The following is a 15741-nucleotide window of genomic DNA, read 5'->3' as shown; positions in this document are numbered from 1 at the left end:
AGATTTGAATCTCCATTAAAAGAGTGTCCACATTTAGTACCCGATAATATCTTGAGTGGAATTGCTTCCAATAGAAAGATACCTATATTTTAGTAATAATAATAATAATAAGCATAAGCATAAGCATAAGCATAACAGCACATACGGTTTGATCATATCAAACATCGGATTCTCAGACCTCTTGGATTCCCCTACTGATCAATTTGCCAAGCATTAAGATGAGGATTGACTGGAATAATCATAGTAGCGGAAAAAGCAGATAAAGACGATGGCTTGACTTTGCGAAGGACAAAATGTGCATCGAAATTCATTTACAGAAATGTGTCTAAATCACAATTCTTAGGGATACGGTGATATTTACCCAGTAGTCTAATCACTCAAGCATAACCATTCCAGCAGTTCTTAAACACGGAAAATTGTTTCTGCAAGCCAAACAGAGCGAAATAGTGATAAGATTCCTAATATATTTTTTTAAAGTATGTCTAATATCTTAACATATTCTGTGATTTATTTATTATTTTAAAATATTTTTTCAAGTGCGTCCAATGTGTTAAATATTTTAGGATGTAATTTTACTCATAAATTATTAAAATGCTGAATGTACCTGAAAAAATATTAGAAAATACTGCATCTAAAATAATTTATGTGTCTAATGATGTACTTAAAAAAATATTTCAAAATGTTAAACCAACCACAAAATATTTTGGACTATAGAAATACTTCATAATACTAGATCAACTTTAACTCAATAAAATATGAAATCTCTTTCGTTTTTTTATTTTTTGGGGTCACATTTTGACTTATCAAACATGACTCTACTCTACAATTTTTTTTTTGCCACACACTTTTACACTTGTTAAAATCTAAATTAAAATTAGAATATAAGCAAATGCTAAGAAAATATAGGGGTTTTGTATGTTTGATATTAAAGCATCCAACGTCATCATTATGATTTTTTTTTAATTTTAGTTTATTCATGAGACCATAGTTAAGCAACTATTTTTTGAAAAAAAGAAATCAAGTGGTATTCTCCGGCCGATAGCTAACTAGAAACTAATCCTTCTAAAGTGTAAAGATCATTAAGCACGTATTTTGAGGCGGCACAATTAGGTCCATCTTCCATTTTTTTGGCCGACAAGGCCATCATCCAACCATAATCCGATTACTAAACTCCATAATTAAATGGATTAATCACAGTCAACTTCTAATATAGCAATATACTGTCATTTCTATTTAATCTCTCAACGCTTGATGGAACCACGCGGCAACATTGTAGAAATCTGGTGTTTTGTTATAGTTTGGGTTTTATTGCTTCAAATTTTTAATTTATTAATAATGTTTCTTCTCTGATACTACCCCTTGTCCTAATTATAAAAATTGATTTGTAGACTATAAACGGGGTTTTATAATTAGAACTGAATGTGGTATTAGTTACATGGTTATGTAAAAGCCTGGAGTGTTTTTATGTAACTTTTTACTTATGGTTGAATGAAATTGTTTTTTATTAAAAAAAGAGAATAAGTATGAGAAAATAATAGAATTATGCCAAATCTTACTCTCTCTCTCTCTCTAATTATGAATGAATACGAGCAAAATGGCATGACTTTTATCATATATCTCAGTTACTCTCTGATTCCATTATAAGTCATTTTCATCTCCTTAAAATTAAGAAAAAATAGTTAACTCGCTAAATCTAATCTTAAAATTAAATTAAAAAAACCATCAACTTTGCCCGTCAAAGAGAAAAAAACAGTTTCCAAGGAGCCATATAAAATATTTTTTGGCCAAAAAAAAAAAAGGAGCCATATAAAATATGGATTAGAATTAAATTCTTTTAATAATCTGGAGCAGAGATAAAATTAAAAAAAATGTTAATTAAAAATCTTTTAGGTGACTCCTTGTGAGAATCATAAATGTACTATAGAAGGCGCTTACAATGGAGATCAGATCATCAGAGGAAGTAACATGTTTAAGACTTTTTGGAATATATATGTGATGTTTGGTTGATAAAAGATATTTTATTTTATTTTAAAATACTAACAATGTTAATTTAATAATATCAATATATTTACATAAACACAATAATAAAAGTGAGGTTAAAAGCCTCCCCTACAACAAGAGGACAAATCAAAGGGCAACTAAAAACTATTACTGATCTTACTTATAAGTCACTTTTAATGTGTTTCACGCAAATAAAAAAAATCTTAAAACTTTGTTAACTCTCATTTAAAATTCAAGATTTTTTAAACTTTATTCCTATTTAATATATATTAGACTTCATGTAAACAAAATCAACACAATAATAAATTAATAGTAAAACTGTACATCTATATAAAAAATTTATCTTAGTATTTTACAAATAAGACCAACAAATATCTTTTATCTCTGGTTTATAAATAGGACCTAAGGAGTACTCTTAGCCTCATAAGTCAGAACTTTACTTTTTCCTTTCATAAATTATTTATTTAAAAAATATAAAATACAAAAATGTCCGGTTTAAATATTTAATACGCATATCCATTGACCAAGCTTGTTAATTATATGGGATGTACGTGCATCCACGTCAGAACATGACAGCCAACATGCTGCCAATTTGACTTTGTCAAAAATATTTCCTCAATTTTTTATGTATTTTGCATTAAATATATATTAAAAAAAAGACAAAGTCATACAAGCTATCTATATCTTATAAATAACACAGCTTTTTAAAAATTAATTATTGAGTGGCATTGCAAAATTTTATAATTTTAAATTATTTAATCTAAAAATGTTGCCCAAAATTATTTAATCCAATTTTACTTATTTTCGTATCATTGAGACAGTGAGACTGATAATTTTAGGTAAATAATACATACATGATCTTTGAGTTCGTAGACAGTACACTTTTCCTTTTAAAGGATTTATTGGAAATAAAAGGGATATTCATGTAATTTTAATAAAGTAAAATGTTAAAATTTTTCTATTATTCTGACAAATCTCTTTGACAGGTACTTCGAAATTCAAGTCAAGCTTGAAAATTAATTTTTTTATAAACAAATGTATCACTACAAATTATATTATTAATTAATTATACCAAGTCATGATGGGAATAAAATAAAAACTATAAATCAAATTATATTTGATGAGCAAAAAATAATTTAATTAGACGGCACTATTTGCGGGTCAAGTTTTGACATATTTGAGCCAAGTGGCAATCTCTTACTACTCCTCCGGTCCTAATTATAAGACCCAATTGACTTATTTGAGGAGATTAAGGAAGTAAGTTAAGTTGGTTATTTATAATAAATAAGTGTTGTCATTCCTAAAATATCCTTGCTAATTAAGTATATTGGCTAAAACTATCATTATTAGAAGGATTATCTTGGAAAAAAATGCATAAATATAAGAGAGAAAATGGATTGGGTCTTATAATTAGGACCAAATAAAAAGTCAAATTGGGTCTTATAATAAGGACCGGAGGAGTACATCTTTTTCTTCTCGTGGAACCTACCTTATTTATTAAATGGCAGAAAAGTAATAGCACAAATAAATAATAACATAAGCAGATAAGAAAATTATATTTAATGTGTAAGAAAAACATTGAAATATGTATAAATAAATAAAGTATTATTCATTCTTCATCCAGTTTCTTGGCGCTATTTTCTCTCTTCTAATGGTATTATATTATAATACCAGTATTATCAACCCAGGATCCAAACTTATATATTTTCAAAGATGAGAGAATAAGACAAATTCAAAATTCAGTGTTGAATAAAGACAAAATTAAATTTTTATTAATTTTTAGATAAAATTAATACGTTTTAAATGTTTTCATAATTTTGGTAAAAATTCTGGGAGTAATTTTGATATATATGCCATTGTAATGCTTATTATTTGTCACTTGTTGGAGTTTTTTACGTACCAAAAAAACTATTGAATAAATGAGATTTTTTTTACTTTTATTCTTATTAAATTAAAGTTAGTAGTATATTTTCTCTTACTTATTATACTTCTCTTCACCTTTACTATAATTAATAAGAACAGAGATGAAAACTAAACATTAAAAAGAATACAACTTACCAGTAAAAACCATCAAATTCAGAGACTTAAGGGGTGTTTGGGTAAGATCAAAACTATAATTTTAAAAATACTTTTACAATATACGAGATAAATATATAAAAGAGTTTGTCTCGATTTATAAAAAAAATACCTCTGAAAAGTGATTATTGGGGTACCAAACACCCTTAATAAGTGACAGATAATAAGTAGAGCAGTATTTTACCCGGAAGAAGACGTTGACATGATATTTTATACTTTACAGTGATGATTTAAAGCGAACATAAATACGCAGAAATGTTTGCTACGCTACTCGCTTGCTGTAGCCATCACAAGTTTTTCTCTCACCTCTTCGTCTTCTTCCTCGGCCTCGCTATGGTCTTTCCATTTTTGTTTCTTCTATTTTCCTTTTCTTCATTTCTTTCCGTCAATCGCTGAAGAACTGAAAATGCCAGCTTTGTGTGAGACTGAAGGCGTACATTTGAATCTATTTTAGTTTCAAAACCGCGTGATCATATATATTAAAGTACGGGCCTTATCTAGTCACAAAAATGACAATTCTTTAAGACTTGTCTGGCTCCAGACAGAGTCGTGAACATGAACAGAGGAAGAAAGGGACCAAGGTGGGGTATCCTATGGCTGTGATTGATATTATGTTTATATATAACAGACAGCTTCTTCACTTCATCCTTACAGGACTAGCTTCTGGTTCTACTTTCTCCTGCCGTTGACTCGTCAGTTGTCTCGCAATTCTTTTTCCCGGGAAAACACCAGGGAAACTTTTTCTGGGTAGGATTTTGAATATTGTACCATGTGGTGGAACTTGAGGACTCGCTCTCGCCTGCTTGCTCTGCTTATTCTTTATTCTCTGATAGCGTTGGTCTCTTCTTCTGGACCTGCCTGGAAAACATTGAAAGGTATGTGTTTTTTTAATTGTTTTATTTATTTGGCCTGCGTTCTTCTAAGCTTCAAGAGAAAGACGTGCATGCCCATAAGAAAATGAGTTCGATTTTTAAGGTTCTTTTTCTTTTTTTAATATCGCATGTTAGAGGTGGTATCTCGGCAAGGCATGGATGATATTAAAGTCACAAACTTTCTAATTTTGAAGATGAAGTAATTGATCAGATTTTTTCAAATTTAATAAAGCTATTTTGATTTGGTTATCGTTTGAGTCTTACTATATATCACGTTAATTGAATGGTCATTGTTATTTGTGTTTGAGAATAAAACGTCCTTTTAAATTAAATAACGTTAAGCTGATACAAACATCAAACACACGCATGACTCTGAGAAAATAAGAAATTTTGGATTTTTGTCCATTCTTTCTTCTTGGTCCTTACTGTTTTGTAGTCTTCGCCTCTTGAGTTCGTGTATCAGCGAACAAGGAACGTACTTTCGACATCTAAAGACACATTTAGATAATCGGAAGGATCGAAAATAATAAATCAGTTATAACATTTATCGTTATTTTGAAGGAGTTGGTCGCAGAATGGCGGGTCTCATGAAGACGTTATCATGCAATTTTGATGATACAATCTTTGCGATGCAGGGTCTCCGCCGCTGGTGGTGGCGCGTGGAGGATTTTCAGGTATATTTCCGGATTCGAGCGACGCTGCATATGAATTAGCGCTAAACAAAAGCGCATCGGACGTCGTTCTGTGGTGCGATTTGCAATTGACGAAGGACGGAGCAGGAATTTGCTTTCCGGACTTGAAGCTCAACAATGCCACTAACATCGCCAACGTTTACTTGAACAAGACTAGGGTTTACAATGTTAACGGGTTTCCAACGAGGGGTTGGTTCACCGTCGATTACAACTTGAGCGAGCTCGCACCTGTATCTCGTAAGCCCCATTTAGTGTTGGATGAGTTTGAATTTTACCATTTGGGCTGGAGTAATATATTATCGTCATGTTTTTGTTTTAAAAAAAGATGATTTCTGAAGTACTAAACTCGTTAATTGTGTGCTTGCATTTGATAATTGCCCACAAGGGAAGAATTTGTTTCTCTGCTTGAGTCATGAAATGTGATTATTATCCTTGACAATTCTCTTTTTACTTGTCAGTTGTTCAGGGAGTCTACTCTCGAACTGATAGATTTGACCGCAATAAATTTAGAATTCTCACAGTTGAAGATGTAGCCAAATTAGCAAAGCCACAGGGCTTGTGGTTGAATGTTCAGGTAAGTGATTGAAAATAGGCTCCTTGCCCGAACACAGAGCTTCTTTCTTGTGTTTCAAGGAAATTCCAGAGAGCTAGTGCTTGATAGAATCTGACTTTGTATCTACATTATTTGACTTTGATATTTTCAAATGCAATACAGAATGATGCATTCTTCAAGGAACGGAATTTGAGTATAAATGGGTTCTTAAATTCTCTATCTTCTCGTCAAGTATCTGTCGGCTACATCTCTTCACCTGATGTGGGCTTCTTGAGAGAAATTATGTCAGGCAAAAGCTATAGAACAACAAGAATTATCTTCAGGTTTCTAAATCAGAATGAGGTTGAACCTACAACTAATCAGACTTATGGTACACTCTTGAAAAATCTTAAGCTTGTCAAGACATTTGCTTCTGGAATTCTTGTTCCCAAGGATTACATATGGCCTACAGATCCAAACCTTTATCTAGAGCCGTCCACGTCAGTTGTAGCAGATGCTCATAGAGAAGGGCTTCAAGTTTTTGTATCAAACGTTATAAATGATCTTTTACTTAGCTACAATTACAGTTATGATCCTCTAGCTGAGTGCCTGTCTTTCATAGACAACAATGTCTCCTCTGTTGATGGTGTGCTGTCTGACTTCCCTGCCACTCCATCCGCAGCCATAAGTAAGTTTTCTTTCTTCTGAATGAGAAAAAAAGGCCTTTTAGAAATTTTTGAGATGCCTGTCATGTAGCTGAAGGCTAGAAATTGACCTGTTGCTGCACTTTCATGCATGATTCTTATGTATTTTCCAACTAAACTTCATTTCCACATAATGTCTGATTTTTGTGGCCCCCCATTTTTTTTTTTCCTTTTTTTGAGTTCGGAAGCGAAATGCTTGTTAGGAAAGACCATGATCTACATGAGTTGAGTGCCACTGAGCCATAAAGGCTTCAGCACCCTTATTCCTTTTCCTGTTGACTCCTTAATGTGACCCATGGTCTATTTGGACATGATACTCTATTACTTATGGTTTATAATTTCAAGGAACATTCCAATTGATATTCTGAATTCTTTTGCACTGCAGATTGCTTTTCTGGCATAGGGGAAAATGCAACCAGGAAAGGTATCTCGCTAGTTTTGCTCTCAATTGATATCCCTAGCTAGTTTTGCTTTTTGTTGACCTGTTCCTGCTTCTTCACAGTGGACACATGGGTCATCACAAAATACGGAGCAAGTGGAGACTATCCTCCCTGCACTGACTTGGCATATAAAAAAGCTATGTCAGATGGTGCGGATGTACTTGATTGTCCTGTTCAAATGTCCAAGGATGGAATACCGTTTTGTTTAAGCTCCATTGACCTTACAGAGAGCACGACAGCCGCTGAAACCAGTTTCAGCAGCCGTGCAACAACTATTCCAGAGATCAAGACTGGCAGTGGCATATTTACTTTCAGCTTGACATGGGATGAGATAAAAACCTTGCGTCGTAAGTTTAATGTATTTGTTTAAATCTACGATCCTTATCTTGATTTCCTTCCGTTGTTGGATATTAATTGGGGAACTTGGCATTGTTTTTAAAAGTTTGTTAGAAGTATTTTTACTTTGAAGTCTTGACCAGCCAAGGTCCTATACAACGATACATATATGGGGGGAAAAAAAAAGGAACTAATGGATCCACAGAAGAAATTATTCTTTCAAGAGAGGAAAAATAACTTAATTCTTTATATCATAGATTGAAATATTGATCTGAATAAAAATTTATATATTTTTTAGTTTCTTCTATGTCAGTGGCAGGTCTAGCTTTGAAATATTTTCAAATTAATTATGAAACCTTTTTCCTCTATGAAGGCTACTAGTAGGACCATTATAATCAACATATAATTTGCTTTCCATTAGCCATTTTAGCTTCGTAATATTTTGGCATTGTAGTGATGTTTGCTTCTATAACAAAGTACTAGTAAAAGATGTATGAAATTTGTCCCCGTAAACGCTAACGTTTTTCTATTTTCTTCATTCTTCGTTTTTTGTTGCAGCCTCAATGTTGAACCCTTATTCAAAATACACACTGTTCCGCAACCCAAAAGCAAAAAATGCAGGGACATTTGTAACATTATCTGATTTTTTGACCTTGACTAAAGATCCGAAATATGGCATCTTGGTCAGCATCGAGGTGAGTTTTTCAACTGCCGATTTCAAATTTGTTTCTTTAGGACCTGTTCTTGTGTAATTACTCTCCAACCTGTATCTTATGATTATGTTGGTCACCACATGACGTGGTATAGAGAAATAATAAGTAGCTTTATGAAAGACTTTTTGCAGGGTGACCCAAGCTTTTAAAACCTTGGCGTCATGATTCTTTGATTAGTAAAATTATTGGCATCTGTGTCCACTTTCTGGTGATTTATAAACCTCAATTTTATTTGGGCCCAAGCACTTTCATTTCTCTGTATATTAACAGATGCTTCTTGAAGATGATCATGTGAATTCCCTGTGATTTAATTCTTGACTCCTCTGAATTAGTCATGCCAGAAAAAAAACCAGAAGTGCAAGTGATTTCTGCCCAGTTATCGAGAATGATTACTTTAATCGCCAATTCGCCATCAATATGGGATGAATCATTTATGCCGTGATTATTTGCTTGTGTGATTTTATTAATGACATTTTTGTTTTGTTTATTCATAATAGAATGCAGCCTACCTTGCCGAGAGGCAGGGATTAAATGTGATCGATGCAGTCCATGATGCTTTGAACAAAGCAGGATATGATAAACCAGGGCCTCAAAAAGTCATGATACAGTCCACCCATGGCTCTGTGCTGATGAAATTTAAGGAAAATCCCAAATATGAAAGGGTATACAAAATTAAAGAGAATATTTACGATGCCCTCGATTCAACTGTAGAGGACATCAAGACATTTGCCGACTCTGTGGTCGTAAAAAAGTTTTCGGTTTTCCCAGAGGTTTCGGCCTTTCTAGTTAACTCCACAAAGACTGTATCAAAGCTACAGTCATTCAATCTCTCAGTCTATGTGGAAACTTTCAGCAATGAGTTTGTATCTCAGGCATGGGACTACTACTCAGATGCATTTGTTGAGATAAATTCATTTGTCATTGGAGCCAAAGTTAATGGCATCATCACCGACTTCCCTAAGACAGCTGATAGATACAGAAGTAAGTTGACACTTCTTTACAGAACTTTGCTTCTTTAGCAAGAATTCTAGAAAATTCATATCTTCAAGAGGCATTTTCATATCATCTTTTCCTCCCTTTTCTTTTTCCTATCTTTTTCCAAATGCACCATACATTCATCTTTTTGAATGTAGAAGATTTGAATTACTAATCTCATACCAAGCATATAAGATACCAAGGGCCGAAAGATAACAGGGTATGGGGGTGAAAAATCAACAGACTAATATTTTATGTTTATGTTCTACAAGTTGTGCACCGTTCAAATTCGTGCATGATTACTTCCAGCATTGTTTAGGATTTAAACTCTTGAACTGTTTATGTATGAAAGCCATTAGTCATGGCTACTGATATGACAGTTTATGAATTTGTTGCAGAGAACCTGTGTTTAAATCTTGGAGACAAAACTCCTCCATATATGAGCCCTATTGAACCTGGCCGTCTCTTGCAACAAGTTAGCCAGGCGTACCTTCCACCTCCGGCTCCTCCACTCCCTGTCTTGAATGATACAAGCGTGGCAGATCCACCGTTGTCTGCTGTTTCCGGGTTTAGGACAGGAGCCCCGGCTCACGCCCCAGCCCCGGCAGCGGCATCAGGATGAAGATAGGGGAAGAGGAAAAGATAATAATGTAGTATGAGTATCTATGTCATAAACATGAAGTTAGTGTTTGGTTGTGTTATTATTATTGTTATTTTGATGTTTTATTACATGAAGGAGAGGAGGTTTGAATTAAAGATCTGTTGCATAAATATTCTGCCTCCACTCAGCGTAATGTCTTAAACTGGATGCATCAATGATAGTTCATGTGTACAATCTGACCATTCATGAGAACTTATTATACATTAAACTAACAATTTGGCTAATGGGTTGATAAGCTTGTTTAGTTTTGTTTTCCAGAAAATTAGAAATTATAATTGTTTCCAAAAATTAAAGTTACTATTAAGTTTTACAGGATTTTTTTAATTAAAGATATTATAGAATATTTTTAAAGAGTTTTTTTTTTTGGGCCAACATTGGTCATTAAAGAGAACTATAATATTTAAAAAAAAAATTATTTCAATTTTTTAAAAATTTTAATCCCTTGATATTAAGCTTCTAAGATAATTATGATTTTAGGTTTATACTCCTCCGGTCCTAAATATAAGACTCTTATACTAGTATGTATAAGGATATTATATTTAGGACCGGAGGGGTAGTTAATTTTGGCACAAACTTTGTTCCTCCCTTTTCTTAGGCCCTAGAAAATTAGGGAAGTTCACAGTATAAAATCATTTACATCCAATACCTTATTTTGAGAAATATTCTCATTTACTTATTGCGATAATAATAAAAACTATATCCGACGTGCTCATATCATATGCTTAATAAATACAGTACAAATATAGAAATGCCTTATAAACTTATCCTGATCACTTATAGTAAAATCAAGGTTGGCGTAACCCATTTCTGCTCATAGTGCCTGCAAATACAAAGAACATGCTATAATGCTTTCAATTAATGGTGATAACTTAATTTAGACTGACTTGTAACATTTTTCTTATCCTTTTTCTATTCTTGCTTCCAAAGAACAATAATTCACCCAACAACTTAAATTGTTATTACCATTATTGATGGCCAAATGACTTTTAATTGGTGGCACATGGGACTTGTATTCTTTTTTTGCTTCAAACGTATATCATTGCCTAAAGTACTGCAAGGCCCTGTGATTTTCTGCATTTCTATTTTCCATTGCATCAAAAAGCTTGGTTTTGTAACCCAAAAAAAAAAAGGCTTGGTTTTGAGATTGAGAGTTTCAGTTGTATACTATTTTTTTTAATAAAATAGTAGACAACAAAATTGATTAAAATTTGTTAAATGCAAGAAATATGTAAAAATATAACTTATTTTTCAAGAACACCATTATTTATAGAGAAATAGTGAGAAAGAGAATGTGCAAATAGAAATTTGAATATAATCTGATGGTATTGAAAATTATAAAGTTATATTAAAGCAAGTGTCTCTGTGTGTGTGTGTGTGAGTGTGTGTGAGAGATGCCTTTTTATTTGTTTGGAAAAAAGGATGATGGCATGTTACCAAGAAAAAAAGCTACCTACTACATTTTCTGCATTGAAAAAGTAAAATTAATTCCAATAACAGCACAATAATTTGAGAGGGCCGGCAATGAGGATGACAATTCAAAAAGACTAGTAACGTAATGGCGCCTCCTTTCTATGGATATTGTCCTAATAAGGATTGTTATCTTTCAAATGTTTAAAAGTTATGTTGAATTAATCGTGATTTTATTTTATTCACATCTTTTAATAAAATTAATTGAGAATGGGTTGACTTGATAACAAGAAATAATTTTTTAAAATGTTTTTAGTATTAAATAACTGAAAAATAAAACATTTTTATGCATTAGTAACATTCTCCGGCAAAAAAAAAAGTCAATATTATTATTGGTGTTTACAAATTGATCCAATTTTGGTTGTGATCTTGTAACTTTAAACTATCGGTTTCAGTCTCTATAATTTTATAAGGACTTAGTCTGAATTTTTTTTTTTATAACTTATAGTATCTTTAAGTCATTTTGAATTTGTCAAAACCCTTTGAACAAGTTATATTTTTCGAGATTTGAATTTATATTCTTTTTCTTACAAAATGAGACCATTTGCTATTTCAATAACCAGTTTATTGGTTTTAGTCTAAATTTAAATATGAGAATCAGAATCAAAATTTATTAAAAAATAAAGATCATTCCTTAAACTTGAATAAAAAATCATCAAATTATAATGACTACAACTAACGATTTGAAACTATAAAAAAAATAAAATTCCATAAAAATATAGGAATTAACAATACTATTTAAAAAATTAGAAAGATTCTAAAAGAGAAAACGAAATGTGGGACTTAGGGGTGTTTGGATGTAGCCAAACCATGGTTTAGAAAATAGCTTCTAAAAAATATACTTTAAAATAATAGATTTTCTGAAAAAGTGATTATGATAAAATGAGAGTGTTTAGTAAATAGTTGTTGTCAGAAATACTTTTTTATATGTAAAAATTACTAAAAAGGTTATAAGTTTAAATGATAATTACATATAAGATATATTTCATAATATATGTTTATTTGAAGTAATAAATTTGTTAATAATATATATTTTGGCAACATAATAAATAAGACATAAATAATATAAATAATAAAAAATTAATGTGTATATATATTAATAAAATAATTAAATATGTTTTTAGAAAAGTGATTTATTTTGCCAACAAAAAACTATTATTATTTCACTGTTGGAGAAGAGGCAGAATGGGAGAAGAGGCACTGGTTTCAAATGGCACTGGATGTTTTTTACTGTTGGAGCCTCAGACACGAATAATGATGACTCCAACTCTTCAAAAGCGAAAATGGGGATGCTTATACAAAAACCATGGTCTGACTGGCCAAAACTATAGTTTTCTCTAAAAGCTGGGTTTTAAAAAGAATGGGGGTGCTTGGCAATTAGCTTCTCCAAACCATGGAACACCTTTTTAAAGACAGAACAGAAGAAACGCTCAAGGCTGAACGGACCTTGCACTTCCTCTCGTTTCTGAGTTATACGGTCACGTTATTCATCTCTCGAAATGGCGCCAACGTTCAAAAAATGTGACCGTTTTGCGCGTCCGTTTGAAACCGCCACTGAACTACCAATGACATCACGCCATGTGGATAACTGCCACATCGGGACCTTAATGCCTGGACCCACAGCAGCTCTCATCTGGTAATGCTAATCTTGTTCCTAATTGGGTCAATTCCGTCGTAATTTTTATTTTCTTTTCCCGTTGAATTGTAATTTCCCAATTGGTTTTTTTTCCAATTCCATTCTGCTTATTGTTTTTCTTAAAATTATTTTTTAATTTTCTATTTTTTGACTGATTCAAGTAATTGTTTAAAACTAAATTATAATTATATAAATCAGGGTGATGCCATAGAATTAACGTTAGTTACTTTTTAGAAAAAATCCAAAAAAAATGATTGTTGAATTTTAAAATTCTAAATCAGTATTGGTAATGACTACACTCAAAAAGTAAATGACAACATATTTTTGTAATAATCCTGATTTAAAAATTTAAAATTCAATAATCATTTAGAATTTTTTTATTTAAACAAGATTTTAAAAAAAAATTGATGCGACTTTCATATTTTTTTAGTCACCCAAAAAGGTACATATCCTTGAGCTAACCTTGTCCTTACAATACCAAAATTAAAGGACAATTAAACTTAAAAATATTTCTTATTTTTTTTATAGGCTTCATTATCACTTCTACCAGTGGTATTTTTCAATCCCACGTACATAGATTTGTCTAATCTCATGTAATAAGCAATCTCTTATACTAAAAGCTATTTTCTTAATCTCAATCTCAATACTTAACTTTTATTTTCAATACTTATTAAACGGTATCATTATTTATTAAAACTGACGTGTGGAATTCAATACGCAGTCTCTGAAGGGTCATTCTGATAGGCTACTTTCTCCTTTTTCAGCAAAGCATCGCCTAAATGCGGAGAATTGGCATATTAAGGGACTGAGACTGTCATTTTCCTTATAAACACTTACCATAATTTATATTACTCCTCCGGTCCTTATTATAAGACCCAATTTGACTTTTTATTTGGTCCTAATTATAAGACCCAATCCATTTTGTCTCTTATATTTATGCATTTTTTTCCAAGATAATCCTTCTAATAATGATAGTTTTAGCCAATATACTTAATTAGCAAGGATATTTTAGGAATGACAACACTTATTTATTATAAATAACCAACTTAACTTACTTCCTTAATCTCCACAAATAAGTCAATTGGGTCTTATAATTAGGACCGGAGGAGTATTAGATTTATAATATTCAATAATTCCACAATGCTTTTGTAGAATTAATGAAAAAGAAAAGGTGCCTATGATTCTTATAATTGTAAATATAATTAGTGAAGGCTCACTTATACCACATTTCCCTTAATTTTATGTCATATGTAAATAAATTCTCCAACTTTTGAAACTTTATGATAAAACTCTCTAAATTTTTAAATTTAACAAATAACTCCCATAGTATTAGGTTTTTAATTATTTATTTGCAAATGCCTTAAAGTTCAAGAAATTTGTTTGCATATAAGTCAAAGTTTGAAGAGATTATATACATGCAAAAAATAAAGTTTAAGGAGCATTAAAATGATAATTTAGGGTTATATGTATAGACTTGAAAATTTTGGAGGATTTATTATTAAGTTTTAGGACAATATTTAAGTCAAGTTCTTTATATTCATTATGCCAAATTCTCTAGTCATATGTAGCTGTATTTGTGACAACCGTTCTTTTAAAACTCATTTAGATCAAAATTTTCAATTTATTCAAATGATTAACCATGATAAAAAAGGAGAAACCTTAAAATTTTAAAATCACTATCATAGTTAAAAGAAATAAACTTATATTACGAGCAACATCGATCATTAATTTGGGCCTTGGACTTTCAAAGTCCAGAAATATCATTCAACCATTAGCCCAAATCAAACTTATACTTTCAAACATACGAACTGATAAATCATTTTAATATAAGTCATAGAGTCCATTAGTCAAAAGTCAACACCATCAAAAGAGCGTAATATGCAAAGTCTTAAATATCTCTAGCCTTTCAACGACCCCCATATCAGATAGTAGTAATTAAAAGTATTAGTTTATAGCATTAGAGTGTATGGGCCCTATGTGGCAATATATAACAAGTCAGCACATAAAACAAAAACAAGGAAGCTATACAAGCTATAACAGCACACTATGTCTCCGGAGCCTTCTCTGATGGGCCACCACCTGAACTATCACCTGAAGATAGTAAAAACCACGGGATGAGACAAACGCCTCTGTAAACAACTTCTCAACTCATCATACATACTAACATGTGCTCGTGAGGTGTCAAGTGGGATAATTATTAAATCTCAATATATATATCAATGAAAATACAAATATGTATATTCAAATAATTTCAATCATCCAAACCCTCATTACGGGGGCTAACACACAAGTCACATAAGTCTATCCCTTCCTATAGGGGATCAATCCGACATATAGGTTTATCCCACACTTTGGGGATGAATAAGTAGTGACAAATATTCATCCCTTATTATAGGCTTATCCCACACTTTGGGAGACGAATAAAAAGTCACAAAGGTCTATCCCTTACTCTAGGGATGAAGGAAGTCATCCAATGTGCATCAATGGCGGCCTTACCACGTGGTAGGATAGAGCTCAATCCAAAATCCAAACAACAACCAATCATTCACAATATAACAAAAATGTCTCAATCTTTTCCTAGTATAATCCATAAGATATAAATCATATGTCTTTTTTGAACTTCTCAATCACAATTC

At 31.8% G+C, this 15741-nt stretch overlaps 1 protein-coding gene across 2 annotated transcripts; it reads left to right on the top strand.

Moving 5' to 3' along the window:
* Nucleotides 1-4474: 4474 nt before the first annotated feature.
* LOC114726247 (glycerophosphodiester phosphodiesterase GDPDL3) lies at nt 4475-10173 on the top strand. Of its 2 annotated transcripts, XM_028912835.1 has the most exons (10): nt 4475-4658; nt 4732-4952; nt 5585-5878; nt 6100-6215; nt 6357-6861; nt 7263-7301; nt 7380-7664; nt 8212-8348; nt 8864-9347; nt 9740-10173. In XM_028912835.1, the coding sequence occupies exons 2-10, from the start codon at nt 4847-4849 to the stop codon at nt 9961-9963; spliced, it is 2190 nt and encodes a 729-aa protein (XP_028768668.1). In that variant the 5' UTR covers nt 4475-4658; nt 4732-4846; the 3' UTR covers nt 9964-10173. The 2 variants fall into 2 exon arrangements, with proteins under 2 accessions (XP_028768668.1, XP_028768660.1); XM_028912827.1 differs by having other exon boundaries at nt 4475-4952.
* The last annotated feature ends 5568 nt before the right edge of the window (nt 10174-15741 follow it).

Source organism: Neltuma alba, unplaced genomic scaffold, assembly GCF_004799145.2.
Source record: "Neltuma alba isolate B1F8T4 unplaced genomic scaffold, ASM479914v2 tig00002420_pilon, whole genome shotgun sequence".
Taxonomy (NCBI): domain Eukaryota; kingdom Viridiplantae; phylum Streptophyta; class Magnoliopsida; order Fabales; family Fabaceae; genus Neltuma; species Neltuma alba.
This window is presented reverse-complemented; position numbering and strand designations above follow the sequence as displayed.